Source organism: Colletotrichum karsti (genome assembly GCF_011947395.1).
Source record: "Colletotrichum karsti strain CkLH20 chromosome Unknown Scaffold12, whole genome shotgun sequence".
Lineage (NCBI taxonomy): Eukaryota > Fungi > Ascomycota > Sordariomycetes > Glomerellales > Glomerellaceae > Colletotrichum > Colletotrichum karsti.
In genome coordinates, this window is record NW_024065912.1 from 795,788 (window position 1) to 811,137 (window position 15,350).

Sequence of the window (15,350 nt, forward strand, 5' to 3'; positions counted from 1 at the left end):
GGGGCTGGTCCCAGTCGTTCTGAAAATCGCAGCTTGAAGCATGTGGATCTATTTTTTAAGCTGCGCGACGGGATGTCCAAAATGCCCGAGTCGACCATTATTTTTATTTAATTATGACGTCTTGGAGGTGGGAATGTTTAATTGGCTGACATAATGCGCGTAGTCACCTGAAGACCCGACGCGGTCAGTCGCGCTGACTGATTCGCCTTCGCGTCTCCAGTCCTTTGGGTCCCAGTGTGGTTTTCGCTGCTTGCTCACGAGTGAGCGCCACTTATGAGTGTGACTTTCTGAGTGCATGGCAACAGTCTGATTCCGCCATGGATTACACGGGATCACCAGAGCATCCGGCCAAGAGAAGACGCTTCTTCGCCTCCGACGACGATGCCCTGAGCCACCACTCCAGCCCAGCGCTCCCGACCCCGCCAGCGCAACCGAGGCAGCGCTTCTTCCAAGATGCCGACGACGAGACCACGCAAATCAAAAGCGAAGATGCCGAAGCTCCCTCCTCGCCTCTGAGGAATCGGGGACCGCTGGTCGAGCAGCCTATCGAAGATGCATCCAATCGCTCTGCCCCTCCTTCGGACCTTCGACGCGAAGAAGCCGCAATGACCTTCGACCAAGAGACCTTCGAGAGCTTCGTTGGCGACAAAGTTGCGGCGGACACGCTAGATGTTATCCGAGAGAACTGTGGAAACAATCTCGAACGAGCGGTCAACATGTACTTCGATGGCACATGGAAGAAGTTGAAGAAGAAGTCGCCCACGGTCAACGCTTTCGCCCGTCCCTCACCCGCCACTGCCTCAGCTTCGATTGCTCAAGACGTCCCGATGGAAGACCCTCCGAAGCCGACCATTCGCCGTTCGATGCCCGAGTCTCGATACATTGGCTCCCTTGGTGTCGAAGGTTGGGCTACACGCAGTGGCGCCAACTTGCTGAAGCATGGCGACGTCGTCAACATTGACAGACAAAAGATACAACCGCCCAAGGCGACACGGGTTACAAAATTCGGTGTTACAACCGTTGCTTCCTCGCGTTCTGCCGCGGCGAGACGAGTGGATGTGATGGTGCGCTTCACAAACAGCAGCGGGTCCGAGATTGGGAGACTGGCCAAGGACACTGCTGAATGGGTGTCGACGTTGATGGACCAGAAGATATGCCGCTTCGAGGGCACTTGCGTATACGCTCCGGAACGGCTAAGGACAAACGATACGATCTTCATACAACTCAAGTGCTATCTCCTGGCTTCTGCGTTCCACAGCCCTGGGTTCAACATCGAGGAGAACAGGGCGGCGAGCTTTTTCGAAGAGAAGGAGTCCACCGAGGAGAAGGAGCTTCGATTGAAACAGGTCGCTCTGGTGAAGCTTTTGCACGACATCAACCTCGAGCCTACACGAGCCAACTCCGCGGCATCCAAAAATCAGAGACAAGGGTTGCTGCAGGCGGCGGAGATGGACGAGAAGAAGGAGAAGGAATCCTCAAAGTCTGGCGCTAAGGAGCCGGGATCTTCCCCTTCTTCTGACGACCAAGAAGATGGCCAGGAGCTTGAGCAGGATCAGCTTGATGCGCTCTACCGGAAGGCCCAATCGTTCGACTTCAACACCCCGGAGGCCGAGCCCGCAGATACCTTTTCTATGGATCTTCGTCCATATCAGAAGCAAGCTTTGTATTGGATGATGACCAAAGAAAAAGACCAAAAGAACAACAGGGAACCCAGCATGCATCCCCTGTGGGAGGAGTACGTTTGGCCGCTGAAGGACACGGACGATAAAGAGCTCCCTCAGGTCGAGGGCCAAGAGCACTTCTACGTCAACCCCTACTCAGGCGATCTTTCGCTGGACTTTCCCGTTCAGGAACAGAACTGCTTGGGTGGTATCCTCGCAGATGAGATGGGTCTCGGCAAGACCATTCAGATGCTCAGTCTGGTTCACTCGCATCGCTCTGACGTCGCACAACGAGCCAAGTTGGAAGGTGGCGCACCGGCGACTGTCAACGAACTTCCCAGGCTGTCTGGAAAATCAAACAATGTCCTGCCCGCGCCATGTACGACGCTCGTCGTTGCTCCCATGTCGCTACTGGCGCAGTGGCATAGTGAAGCGGAGAAGGCTTCGAAGGAGGGTACACTCAAGGCGATGGTTTACTATGGTAATGAGAAGGCCAGCAACCTCCAGGCAATGTGCTGTGAGGCCAGTGCTGCTTCTGCACCCGACGTGATCATCACAAGTTACGGAGTGGTCTTGTCGGAGTTCAACCAAGTTGCGGCCAAGAAAGGAGACAAGTCTGCCCATACAGGTCTCTTCTCGCTCAACTTCTTCCGTGTTATTCTCGACGAGGGACACTTCATCAAGAACAGACAGTCCAAGACCGCGAAGGCTTGCTACGAGATTACTGCGGAGCACCGTTGGGTTTTGACAGGAACGCCGATCGTCAACAAGCTGGAGGACCTTTTCAGTTTGGTCCGCTTCCTCCGAGTCGAGCCTTGGAACAACTTTTCGTTCTGGAAGACTTTTATCACTGTTCCCTTCGAGTCAAAAGATTTTATGCGGGCACTTGATGTCGTGCAGACCGTGCTAGAGCCCCTGGTGATCAGGCGTACGAAGGAGATGAAAACACCAAATGGCGAACCACTCGTTCCCCTTCCACCGAAGCACATCGAGATTGTCGACGTGGAACTGGGAGAAACGGAACGCGAGATATACGACTACATCTTTACGCGAGCGAGGCAATCCTTCCGAGAGAACGTCGAGGCTGGCACCGTCATGAAGGCCTACACCAGCATATTTGCCAACATATTGCGACTTCGTCAATCTTGCTGTCACCCTGTTCTGGTGAAGAACAAGGAGTTGGTTGCAGACGAGGCGGAAGCAGGTGCAGCAGCAGACATTGCAGCAGGTCTTGCAGACGACATGGACCTGGGTTCGCTCATCGAACATTTCTCAGCTGCTGTGTCTGAATCAGAGTCGAACAACAACGCATTCGGCGCACACATTCTCGGTCAGATTCGCGACGAAGCCACGAACGAGTGTCCCATTTGCGCGGAAGAGCCCATGATCGAGCAGACGGTCACTGGGTGCTGGCACTCAGCCTGCAAGAAGTGCCTGCTGGACTACATGAAGCACCAGACGGATCGGCACAAAGTCCCGACATGCCCGAACTGCCGCGCGGAGATCAACTATCGCGACCTCTTTGAAGTTATTCGCCACGAAGACGACCCAGACCCGTTCCAGAAAACGAAGATCAGTCTGCAGCGCCTGGGCGTGAACAACTCTTCCTCCAAGGTTGTTGCCTTGATCAAGGCGCTGCGGGAACTGAGGAAAGAGAAGCCGCGCGTAAAGTCGGTGGTGTTCAGCCAGTTCACGTCGTTCCTGACGCTAATCGAGCCGGCGCTGACGCGGGCCAACATCAAGTTCCTGCGTCTCGACGGTAGCATGGCGCAGAAGGCCCGCGCCGCTGTTCTGGCAGAGTTCCAGGACTCCAAGACTTTTACGGTGCTGCTGATCAGTCTCCGCGCCGGTGGCGTGGGGTTGAACCTGACGTCGGCGAAGAGGGTGTTCATGATGGACCCGTGGTGGAGTTTCGCCGTCGAGGCGCAGGCCATCGATCGCGTGCATCGCATGGGGCAAGACGAAGAGGTAAAGGTTTATCGGTTTATCGTCAAGGAGAGCGTGGAGGAGAGGATGTTGAAGGTTCAGGAGCGGAAGAAGTTCATGTGAGTTTCGCTAGTGGCGTTGACGGCTGTGCCTTTGCTGACCTTTACTAGTGCGACTTCCCTTGGCATGATGAGTGACGAAGAGAAGAAGCTCCAGAGGATCGAGGACATCAAGGAGCTCCTCAGCTAAATGGGCAGGTATGGCTAATGCCCGTGGCTGGTATGTATTGTATGTAGAGCATATGGGTGTATGGCGCACCTAGGACGACAAATCGTCTATGATTGTAAATGTAGCACGTATGCCATCAGTATTAATGAAGGTGGCTAGGTACGGCGTCAAAAAGAACTTGAAGAAATCGACTGTCAAAGACTCGGTCGAGCTTTATTGTACCCATTGTGCAGCCCACCTTTTGTCTTTGAGATGAGCTGCTTTGATGGTGAAGTCTTGTCGTAAAGGAAATCTAATTCGAGGCCACAAAGAAAGCGGCTTAATCACGTCAAAACAGAAACGATCAACCAACCAGGTATCAATATATTTCAGGCAAGAGTGACTTCTCGCAAAATCCTATCCGCCGCATCTCTTCTTCACCCAACAGTCATAAGCAACACTCACCAAATTACCTTCGCTTTTCAACCCGAGCCACGAGGAACTCAAGTTCATCCTAAAAATTCATCAAAACTTTTGGCGTGCGACAGCCAAGAAAAGGCAGGAACCTCCAGAAATTTGCCTTCCTCCAAGTCGCCTCAAACCGCATTTCGCCGCACCCTCCTCAGCTCACCAAAACACACCATCACGCAGCGAAGAAAGCGACACGCCGCAGCAAGCAGCAGACACGGGTCATTTTGAATCACGAAAACAACACGGTTTTTCTACTTGCGCAGAGGGCTTCGGAAGAGAAGAAAAAAGAGTCCGACTGACTACCTGACCCGACTTGTCTCACCCGCGCGCGACTCACGGGCAGTGAATCACATGAGAGACACCACCGCGAAAAAAAGACAGAGGCCGCCATCACCGCATGACCTAAAATCCGACGACTGCTCTAGGCGGCAGTGCCAGACGAACTAAATAATAGTGCCCGTCGCTCGAGTCGCGAAAGCCGCTGCGAAAATCGTTGTCAATTTGTTTTCTTTCTCGAAGGCCTCAAATTCTTTTTCTATTCGATTTTTGGGTTTGAGGAGAAGCATACACGCAAAGAAACCAAATCGCAAGTAAAGTCGCAAGCAACCAACACCCAATAACACGGAATTTCACACCTCCTCGATGCGCCGTCTACCATGGATCTCTTACTGCGCACACTAACACGCCGCAACTCCTCGCCAAACCGCGGCGGCCGCAACCGAACACGGCGAGAGGAGCAGGGCGGAAACAAACAGGTCGAGCTGATCCTCGAAACGCTCGCTAGAGGCCTCGTGGAGTATGCCGTCCGCAAGTACATGCCCGGCCACGGTAACGACAGAAACCGGGACCGAGACAGAGACAGAGATGGTCGGCACGACGATCGGTTGCGCACCAGAGACCACCGGGACGACGACCAGAGACACAGAGGCGGCGTCCCTAACATGGACAACGACATGCTGGAGCATCTGGGCAAGACGATCCTAGGCAAGGCCATCGAGAAGTTTGGCGGCGGCGGAGAGGAGGAGATGAGGGCGAGTGGTGGAGGAGGGCGTGGAAGAGAGAGGGGGAGGGGAGGCAGCCTGGATCGGCATGACCACTCGCGCGAGCGTTCCCGTGAGCGCTCTCGTGATCGGAGGGGATATGACCGTGGCGGAGAACGTGGAAGAAGGGGACGTGATGGGCACGGCGAGGATTACAGAAGGGGCGGCTCGCCGGAGGCTCCGAGGTCTCACCGGGAAGACGAGCAGCGCCGCCGCCGACGCAGGCACGGCGGGACCGACTACGCGCCCCTGAAGACCGAGCTGGAGGCTCTCTCGAACGCACTCATCTCCCTCAACGAGAGGCAGCCCGGACACCCCGACTGCGAGTTTTACGACGCGTTTGTGGACAGGTCTGGCAAGGTGCAGAGTGCCATCGGGTCTGTCATGGTTCAGATTCAGGAGAGAGAGGAGAGGAGGGAGGCGCGTAGGGGTCGGAGACGGGATTGAGTTTGGAGAGTGACGTTTGTTTTCTCTTTCTTTCTTTTCCCTATGTTTTCATACAAGCGACGACAGGATACCCAGGGCGGCACGATGTGATTTTCTTCAAGCGTGGTTTGGGGGCAGCGGACGGAAAGGCCCCAGGTTTCGGAACGCGGCAGTTGGCAGGTACCCGCGATGTTTGTACGATAGGATAGCTTATATAGAGCACACATGCACTTCCCGTCATGTTTGCTGAACCACACGGGCAGGAGACGCGGCAAAGTCAGCAAATGGATGACTTTGTATCATATGAGCGCAATTGACTGGATACCGGGCCTGCGGCGTGTGACGTTGCGCCACAGGTCCCGGTGGTTTGGTTCGGGGTTCCGTCTGATGCGTTTGTTGGTTGTTTTGAAACGGACTTCAGCTGTGTCGTGAAGAGGTTTGATTGTTGCGGCTTCTTGATGAGCTTGTTAGAAGTGTTTGATGGGAGGTTCTGGTGACAAACGGACGTGGGAGTTAAGAGGCTTTTCTGATTAAAGACTCATGTTGTGCCTCTGTGAGTCTGTGTTCGTGAGGTTGAGCTTCTCGTGTGATTGGACATGAGGTGACTGTCATTAGTGTTCAACAAGCCATTCTGGGATCGTCGACGATCTGAATTGTCTGCTGCTAAGATGGCACCAATCCCACCAGCGGACATTGACGCAGCCGCAACGACGCTCCACCGCATTTCCCGCCGCGACGCGGAGCAAGGCCGAATCGCTGGGATGCTTGTTGGTTGTCTCATGGCGGCTGTTCTCGCCGTCGGCATCATCTATTTCTGCTTCAACTGTCATTTCTCGTCCGAGAAGCCTGAAAAGAAGACCGAGAAGGGACATGTACACCAGCCGGAAACACACCATCACCACGTACATCCAAAGCAGCACAGGCATAGCCATAGACACAGCATCCACGCACATCCCATGGAAGCTCCTCCAGCTCATCATGCTCACTACGTTCATCATGCGCCAGCCCCTCACGGCCATAGGTGGACTCATCATCACCACCGACATGCCCACCACCACCATAATCATCAGAAGCAGAAGAAGACAAAGACGAAGAAGAAACCCAAGCCGAAGAGTTCGAAGAACAAACGCAAGTCTACCCGCTCGGCTGGGGATGGATCCACAACCGTGAGGTTCATGCCGATGCCGCCGATGGAGATGCCCGATGGCGGGATGGGGATGCCGATACCTCCGGCGCCTGTGGCCGGCATGGGCATGGGCATGGGGTTTGGTATAGGGACGGGGATGCCGGGCGACGACTTCATCGACTACGGGCCCGGGCCTGGGCCGCAGGATGATCCAGGGCTGGAGGTGGGTTGGGGCTTACACCCTGCGTTTCCCTTAGCGCGGTTTGCAGAAGAAGACGATCCTGACGGTGACAGGGAGGCTTCGTGTAACGAGTGCTGTTACTCATTCTTCGATGCGCTATGTGGTGTTGAGCCGGCGAGTCGGAATCTAAGGAGGGAGGCGGCGGATGATGGGCCGATTCCGTTGGGTGAGAACGAGATGACAGGTCATTGACCTCGATGGGAATGGTTTCGTGGAGTGGCACGCTGATGGGCTGGGAATAGACATCTTTGTTTGAGCGTTTGGAGTTGGTGTTGTATGCGTTTGCTAGACGTTATACTCTTTGTTTATCGCGAAGGGAGGGACGGTTTCGAGCGTGGAAGATCAAAGACCAAGAAGCAATCAATTAGCTTGCAAAGACACCGAAAACATCGCAATCGACTGTACATGGCTGTTTTCATCTGGCGCCTGGTATCGCCGTTGCTTCACACCCGCAAACTCCCGCTGAATGAAAACCCCAAAACCAAATCACATCCTAACTTACATCACGTCAGTGTACAACATCAACAAGGCCTAAGAGTATGTTAGTGGGTTGCACTGTGTGTGCCGGCCATGTTGACAAACATTCTGGTTTTTGGGACAGCATGCTGCTATTCGAAAACCACCCAGCTTTGTCCGTTTTATTCTTTATCCGCGGGTGCAGCGGCAGGCGGAGGAGACGCTGGAGGGTCGGCAGGAGGGTCGGCCGGGGGAGCTGCGGAAGGTGGCGCCGAGGGTGGACCCCGGGGAGGAGGTCCGGGAGGCGGCGGCGGCGGGCCGTCAGTAGCTGAGCTCTTGGAGCTCCTCGAGCTGACGGTCTTGTGGTATATGTGGCGTCGACTTCGGCGTCGTCGACGGCTGATGCGGTTGAGGGATTGCCTGTAGTAGTAGAGGAAGGCAACCCCTCCGAGGATGAAGATGAGTATGGCCACTCCGACTGTGACGCCGACCGTGATGTTGGTAGTGTTGCCTCCGGCTATTCCAACCTGTCTCTTGGTAAGAAGGGCCGAGTGACCAGGTGCCTCGAACTGCGACCAACGTACAGTCGGGGGAGAGCGTCGTTCAATGTCCGACCCGGAGGTTCGGGCTTGGGAATGTGGGATATACATCCAGGGCAGAAGAGAAGCTGGTGGTGTAATTGGACAAGGCGAAGATGGACGATGAAAAGGTTAGAGTACAGCGGAAGAATTAACGAAACACGAAGTATGGACGCCGAAAGTGTAGGAAAGGGACATTACGAAACATGACGGGTGCAGAAGAAAACAAACAAAGACGTCTCCACGATGTCCAGTCAAGGTCGTGAGGCATATTTAACCTCGGAGCTGCGCTCGAGACGGCCGGCACGTGGACATGGATGGGCGCCATGCTCGTCCATTGGCATCTTGTCTAAGTTGATGAGCATTTGACGATGATTCTGAGAGGTTGAAAAAGGGGGAGGCCGCATGCAAGAGTAATACTGAGCAGCAAATGCGGAGGTGGAGGGAGTGTAAGGGTGCATATCCGGGTCGAAAGGAGAGCGAGATGCAGCTGGGCACAGGCAGGCTGGCAACGATTATGCGGGCTGTATGCAGCAGCTAAACCAATGGGTTGGTTGAAGGCGTGACCATGGTCACCTCATGCAGCGGTTCCCGCACTCGTCGGGCCGCTCATAACCCAAGCTGGGGGGATCAATTTGGTGGTGTCGTGGGGAGACGAGGTCCGCCATTCATGTCAGGTGAGGCTATCGAGCTGCAATGGGTTGATGCCTTGGGGTTGACTGCAGCAGTTGTAATGGCAGCACTGCCGTATTACTTCCCTATCGACTGCCTGTTAGTTGCCCAAGTGCATTTCTTAGCGATGGTAGTTTTGATAAGTGATGAAATGACGATGTTGCTGGCAGCAAAGACTCGAGTCGTTGCGACTTGGTTGGGCATCAAAGCGATAGTACAGGGTGCGATGGGCATCCATCGCGGGATCTGACACGTCAAGGTGCCCGGATCTAGTCGAAGCTTCTTTGATGGGCCGGTGGAGCGTCGCTGTCCACGGTCTTGGGAGCGATGGCGGATGCGTTTGAGGTGAAAACAACATGATGAATGTGATGAAAATGGGTAGTTGATATCTTGGGAAAAGTGTCGAGGGAATGAAGTTAGCAGCTGCACCTGAGACACCGCACCCATTGAGGAGCATGACTAAGCAGCAGTTGAAGTGTGGCCCTGAACTCTGCCGTCGCTGCGTTTTCTCCTTCCTACATCCTCCCTCATCATCTCACCACCACGACAAGGAAGCACCGGCTTCCTTCCGCTGGATGGTTGCATTTGCGTCCCTGCAATTGTCGACTCGAGAGGCTTTCACTCGCCTCCCTCCGTGGGAGCCCAATGGTCTTTCCCTTCCCCTTCCTCATCCTCAATGGAGATTGCTTTGCCGAACAGACAGGGCGAGTCTGCAGCTGCTTTCCCAACCAGTCGACGTACACCATGACATCCAGCCTGCAGCTGCGAACTGCAGACCCTCGCTTCCAACGCTTTTGGGCACCAACCCTCCAATAACGGCAGAAGACGCTTCCATTCGCTTCGTCTCGCCAAAACGGTCGCGGCTTCGAGGGATACCGGATACCAAGGGCAAGTGCCATGTGTTTCCCCGGTATCCGTACAATGACTTGCAGCTGCGGCCTTTGTCAGTTTGCCGAGACTGTCCGAGTCGTACTGGCATGGCTTTCATGGCGACTGAATGAATGGGCCCGTGTCAATATCGAATACTCTTTCTTGCTTTCTTCTTCATTCATTCATCCGTCTAAATCGGTACCCAGCTTCATTGAAGATGTCTTATTGCGACCACCGACCGGCGAACCATGAATGCATTGCTTTCGTCTGTGAGCCTACCTTCAAGTCATTCAACCATGTTTCCATGAAAGCTTGCTCTATTTGTTTCGCTCAGCTTCTTGATCAAAACACCAAAATGTGTCTCTTTCTTCCGAGTACTTATCGGGCGACGTGGACGGTATGATTCGAGTGTTTCACTATGGTACTTCACGTTGACCACATCGCTCCTGAGACTTCGTCGAAAATCTGTTATTCGGCTTCCTCGAGTCTTATTTCTTTCATCTCAAGCCATCGGCTCAAATTGTCAATTCAACTCGGCCATGTGCTTCTTTCTCACCAGGCATTTCAGTTGCGTCGAGAACGGTGCGACCGTGACCCATACTCACCAATACCTCGTCCGCTGCGCGAACCCCTTCTACGTGGACTGCATCGCAGATGGCGCGCTTCCCAAGATGACGCAACGCTACAACATTTCCTGCCACAACTGCAGCGGGAAGTGGCATCATCCCACAGTCGCGCCATCGGCCGTTGTGTACTCGCCCGCTGAAAACAAAGAAGCAGTACATCGCGCCGAACAATCCTACATTCGAGAAATGTGTTCGCTTATAGCAGTATCAACTTACCCGAGATGGCCAGAAACGCCGGATGACGCCAAGCGTGATATCTATCCAGTAGTGAAGCAGGAGCTGGCCTGCCGATTCAACAAGGACCACTTCGACAACGGGAACCTTTGCGACTGCTCCGACACAAATACGCACCCCGAGCTTCACAACATCAGCGCAGCGCTACGTCAGGTCATCGCCCGATGTTACCTCTTACCCTGGGAATGGCAGGAAACTACCTCCAACAAAGCGGAATTTCCGTTTCCTGGAAAGGAGAATCCACGCTTTCGATTTATAGGGGATCGTCTGAAGAAACAGCCCGAACTGAGCGCTCTGAATCACTTGAAGGCGCCAACAACCATCGGAGATATTGGAGTCCTTGACTTCTTTGTAGAGCCATGGGACTGGAAACAGCGGGAGATGCATATGCGGCAAAGTTTCAAAGCCAACTGTTGGCTCAGTTGGGGTCGACCAGAGGTGTGGTACAATGATTTCAACGATGTTATGTCGCCACAAACTCCGTTACCCGACTGCCAGATTGCCGACGAGTTGGACTTCCGCGGGCAAATTGTGCATAAAATCTTTTCTCTCCTGACAGTGGATTCAGGACTCTCTCCCGACCGCGCCGCTTCCATTGCCCGCGTTCACACCATCATTATGTCGCCCGACCCAAATCTGCTTTCACGAGACCAGACGTTTGACGAAGGTACTAAGAGGGCGCTGCACCACATTACTCTTCGCATGCCTCATTTCAACCACCACAACCTGACCACGCCGTCGGTAGGAGCAGCTTGGACGGCGGAGGATGAGAACATAAACACCGCGTATCACCTGCGACGGAATCGCGACCTCCTACTAAGCGACGAGGATTCCCGGATGCGAGCCATTGAGCGCGCAGTCGTCCCGCTGACCAGGGCAGAATTCGACGCCTTGGACGAGCCCGACTGCTTGATTTGCATCGAAGCGATGAGTTACCCTGGGGAACCGCACGCTGCCGTCAGATTCAGGTGCCCCTCGCGTCACTACGTCGGGATGAATTGCTGGATGAAGGCTCAGCGAAAGAAGAGGTCTGTAGACAGCGGCAGAGCTATAAGATGCATTGCGTGCGGTGACAACTACCCGCTTGGGGAATGGCCGGCCCCGATCAACCTGGACCCTGTCTTCGGAGCGGAACACCTTCGCATTCCGAGTGGTAAACTCAACCCTGAGCAGCAGTTGTTCGACTTTTAGCTTTTGCCTCAACCTGTCTCTGAGGCCAAACACAGAGCCACCAGCCAGACGTTTCGATTGTGTGCGAGATACGGGAGGCCGCATCTGGTTGTGGCAGTTCGGCGTTTGGATGCTAGTACTTTGTAGTTGACAAATTCACTGATCTTTCTCGAGTTTACATCGTGGCTCGTGGACTTGTCCTGTGATGCTTTTTAACGTCAAAACTTCTCCACAGCGATCGAGACACAATATGAGCTGCCGCCAATTTTATGTCATGTATTAGTTGGTTTCACCAGACCTTATACCATGCCTTTCACCCGCTGGCTCGAGCGGTCCCTAGCTCATCGAAGACGGCACAAAGCGAGTATTGTCCCCTTGATGCAATGTACTCGCAGGGCACCGAAAGAGGAAACCTCAGGCGATCACGGCATCAAAGCTGCCCTTGCTTTGTAGCGGAGACTGGGAGCAGTCGTACGAGCGGCAAACACAACCTTGATATCTCACAGGATGAGTATAAAGTCAGCCCTCAGCGCATTTCCAAGAACACGTACACTCTTCACTCATAGTCCGTCCTGGTTCTCGCCTTTCCACCTCCAGCTACCACCCCCGGCGCTTTCGCCAAGAGATTCGCAATGGCCATCCACAAGCCAAACGACCATCTCGCCCGCAAACGCAACCGTGCCGGCCCTCCGACGCCCATCAAAACTCCCCGACACAGGTCATGCCAACACCAGACCGGTCCCGTCCGGGTCCCGGTTGGGACTCCGGTGCCGTGGACTCCGGCCGAGCCGACGCCGCCCAGCGGACGATCTGAGGGTTTCGATGTATTTCCCGTGAGCCCCGAGTCCGCGAGAGACGTGCACCCCCTCGGCTTGGCGCAGTCTGAAGCTTTCCATCGGCGGGTATCACCACGCACCCCTGTCAGCACGCCGCTCGACGGGGAAGATATCGACGGTGCCTGGCAGTCTATTGATGCGACGATGTCGGGAGCCTCTGGGTGGTCACCGAGGTCGCCTCGTTGGCTTACTGTTGGGTTGAGGTCGAGAATGGGGAAGGGTGCCGAGGAGGACGATGAGGGTGGACAAGACCAAGGCCCAAAGGAGAAGGGGGTCCCTCTGGATTGTTGTGGTAACTGTCATGGCATGAAGCCTCGGTATAGGTTACCATGGGCTGTTCCTGTTGTTGTGAGTTTGGTCTGCTGCATCTTGTTTCTCGTTGGCTGGAAGGCGGCTCGATAAAATGTGGAGAAGTAGCTAAGAATGCTGTGGTGGCGAAGGCCAAAAGGCTCGTATTATCTTTGATGAACGTAAAACTTTTGATAGACTTTGTATGCTTCAACACTCTTCAACCTGCGCCTCTATTACGCTCGCTCCTGCGACTTGATGTCGAATTCTACCAGGTTCCCCGAAAGCCTGACAGAAATATTTTCTGAATTCAAGTCATGAAATGAAACGGGCCACTTCCGTTCAGGCCGAAACTCATGCCCGATTGTGACTTTTCCAGGGCTTGCGTCCAACGATGCAAAACCTAATGATATGAGACGCAGAACTAACTCATCACGATGTGGTCGGACGACTTACTGAGGCCAGTATGCATGAATGCTTGGATTCTCTCCTTCTGATCGAACATCGACCAGGAAGTCTCTCACCTCCTCTGGGGTCCAATTCAAGCCCCGCGTAAGGGGAGCCATGGTTATCGCTTCAAGGCCCGTCATAAAGTTCTCGTGGTTCCACGCCCCAAGCTCCTTAAACTTGATATCTCTTGGCCACATGTTTGTTGGCCACTTATACATGCTCAGTTCCACGTTTTCAAACCCAGTCTTAATCATTAGATTCTTTAAATCCGGAGCATTAACCCACGGTGCCCCCAGACTGAGCGATGCTTGCATCAGAAGATTAGACCATCTACTCAGAGCGTGTTCAGGCTTCAAAGTGCCGTCGTCAGAACGCGCAAAAATGTCGGTCTCTTGGAGTTCGAGGTAACCACCAGGCTCAAGGTTACTTTGGTTAACACAGGGTTAGCCACAGCCGCCATCATTGCACCAAGGCGTCCGAAGGTTTGCAAGAGGGCAAAAATAAGAATGGCTTACTCGTAGCATCGACGTAAAAAGAGAGGCCAGTTGCTCAAGCTCGATGTCATGAATCGACTGTGTATGTACTCAAAAGGCTGCGAGTACGTCCAATCATCTTCGACGTCGCTGATCTCAAATCTGACATTACCGGGTATCCTGAAAGGCCACCATGAGCAAATGAGCGACTCTCTGGCGCTGTTATCTCTCCTCACATAATTGGTTGAGATGCAGAGAGATCGATTCCTAACACCTGAAAGTCTCGTTGTGTTAGACGTGCGAGTCACACGCTGCTGACGTAGAGATCTGGCAGGGAGCCCCACTAACGTTGGCCTCTGGATGCTCGTCCCCAAAATCAATAGCCCAGATGCCCGTCCCTGTGCCGACATCAAGAACGCGGCCAACCTTGGCGTTTTTATGACACGGCGGGGCAGTTCCGAGCCTATCGTCCAGCATGAGAAGACACAGTTGATGAACCAAGTCTGGAAATATCGTCAGAATTGATTTTCAAACTGTTGATGAAGCATCAAAAATTACCAAGTCTTTGGAGTTCCGCTTGATCGTTGGGGAATCGATATTCTGTTGCACCTATTCAGAAACCAATGACGCGAGTGAGAGTCTTCTCACATGAATTGAACTTACTGCCCTCTTTGTACCTATGATATGTCCGACCGTTTTCACGACGATAATCCATCACTGAGGCGCGCAGACTACCGCTGGCAGAAGCGATGCTCTGCATGACGATGGGTGAGTATCTGCGATGGATGATTTTCGGGGAGAAAACTTACGCTGCCAAGGCCTTCATCCTGTTACCAGCAAAACATCAACTGAATTAGACAAAGTCGTGCAAACCGTTAGTCGTTTTTGGCATACCTCATCGTCGACAGCGACCTGAACCTCAAAATCCTCCCGTGGTTGGGACATGACGACGGTCGTATGTCACCATCGGGCTCCACAGCGGTGGATTAAAGAAAGAGAGAACGAGCCCAGTGAATGACAGAAATTGAGACGCAGGGCAAGTCAATATATACTTCGCGGATCTTCGGTTCCTGCGTCCGGGGCCTATCAGAGCTCGTCGACTGCAAACCTGCACCAACATGCATAAACAACCCCTGTTGGCTTGGCCGTTGGGAACGCCTAGACCCACGCGCGATTAGAACAATGGCAAATCAAGATAAGAACAATTGTCTTCTTTTTTGTTCATGTATCATTTGAGTAGCGCTGCGCTGTGGTGACTTGGCACATGAGAAACTGGGCTCGCTGGCTCAAGGACACGCTGAGATGATGGGGAGGGAGGCGCCTGTGTAGCTGGTCTGGCATCCAGCGGTTGTGCATCAATTGAAATTCACCCGCGTGGGCCAGTGATCTTCGAGCAAAAGTGTGTGAATCCAAAGAACGATCCGTTCTGCCTACGTCGCTCGTTATTTGTTAAAGTCGCCTCGGGCGATTCTAATTATGAATACAACTTTAGCCGGGTCGAGCCCACTGCTGATAACATTTCTGCCGGTACTTGTGTCACTTTATCCATTAGGATTGAAACTAGAATTGGGAATGCTGTTGGAGCTCCTACATGCATGT

At 53.6% G+C, this 15,350-nt stretch overlaps 5 protein-coding genes across 5 annotated transcripts; 3 read left to right on the top strand and 2 right to left on the bottom strand.

Moving 5' to 3' along the window:
• Positions 1-317: 317 nt before the first annotated feature.
• CkaCkLH20_04612 (uncharacterized protein) lies at positions 318-3,836 on the top strand (the record flags this gene model as incomplete). The annotated part of the gene is made up of 2 exons (XM_038887331.1): positions 318-3,706; positions 3,758-3,836. The coding sequence occupies 2 exons, from the start codon at positions 318-320 to the stop codon at positions 3,834-3,836; spliced, it is 3,468 nt and encodes a 1,155-aa protein (XP_038747497.1).
• Positions 3,837-4,921: 1,085 nt separating this feature from the next.
• On the top strand, positions 4,922-5,752 carry CkaCkLH20_04613 (uncharacterized protein; the record flags this gene model as incomplete). Its single annotated transcript, XM_038887332.1, has 1 exon — positions 4,922-5,752. The coding sequence occupies one exon, from the start codon at positions 4,922-4,924 to the stop codon at positions 5,750-5,752; it is 831 nt and encodes a 276-aa protein (XP_038747498.1).
• Positions 5,753-6,797: 1,045 nt separating this feature from the next.
• CkaCkLH20_04614 (uncharacterized protein) lies at positions 6,798-7,034 on the bottom strand (the record flags this gene model as incomplete). The annotated part of the gene is made up of 1 exon (XM_038887333.1): positions 6,798-7,034. The coding sequence occupies one exon, from the start codon at positions 7,032-7,034 to the stop codon at positions 6,798-6,800; it is 237 nt and encodes a 78-aa protein (XP_038747499.1).
• Positions 7,035-7,736: 702 nt separating this feature from the next.
• On the bottom strand, positions 7,737-8,204 carry CkaCkLH20_04615 (uncharacterized protein; the record flags this gene model as incomplete). The annotated part of the gene is made up of 1 exon (XM_038887334.1): positions 7,737-8,204. One exon carries the CDS (start codon positions 8,202-8,204, stop codon positions 7,737-7,739), a length of 468 nt encoding a protein of 155 aa, XP_038747500.1.
• A 2,009-nt stretch (positions 8,205-10,213) lies between these two features.
• Positions 10,214-11,725, top strand: CkaCkLH20_04616 (uncharacterized protein; the record flags this gene model as incomplete). Its single annotated transcript, XM_038887335.1, has 1 exon — positions 10,214-11,725. The coding sequence occupies one exon, from the start codon at positions 10,214-10,216 to the stop codon at positions 11,723-11,725; it is 1,512 nt and encodes a 503-aa protein (XP_038747501.1).
• Positions 11,726-15,350: the final 3,625 nt, after the last annotated feature.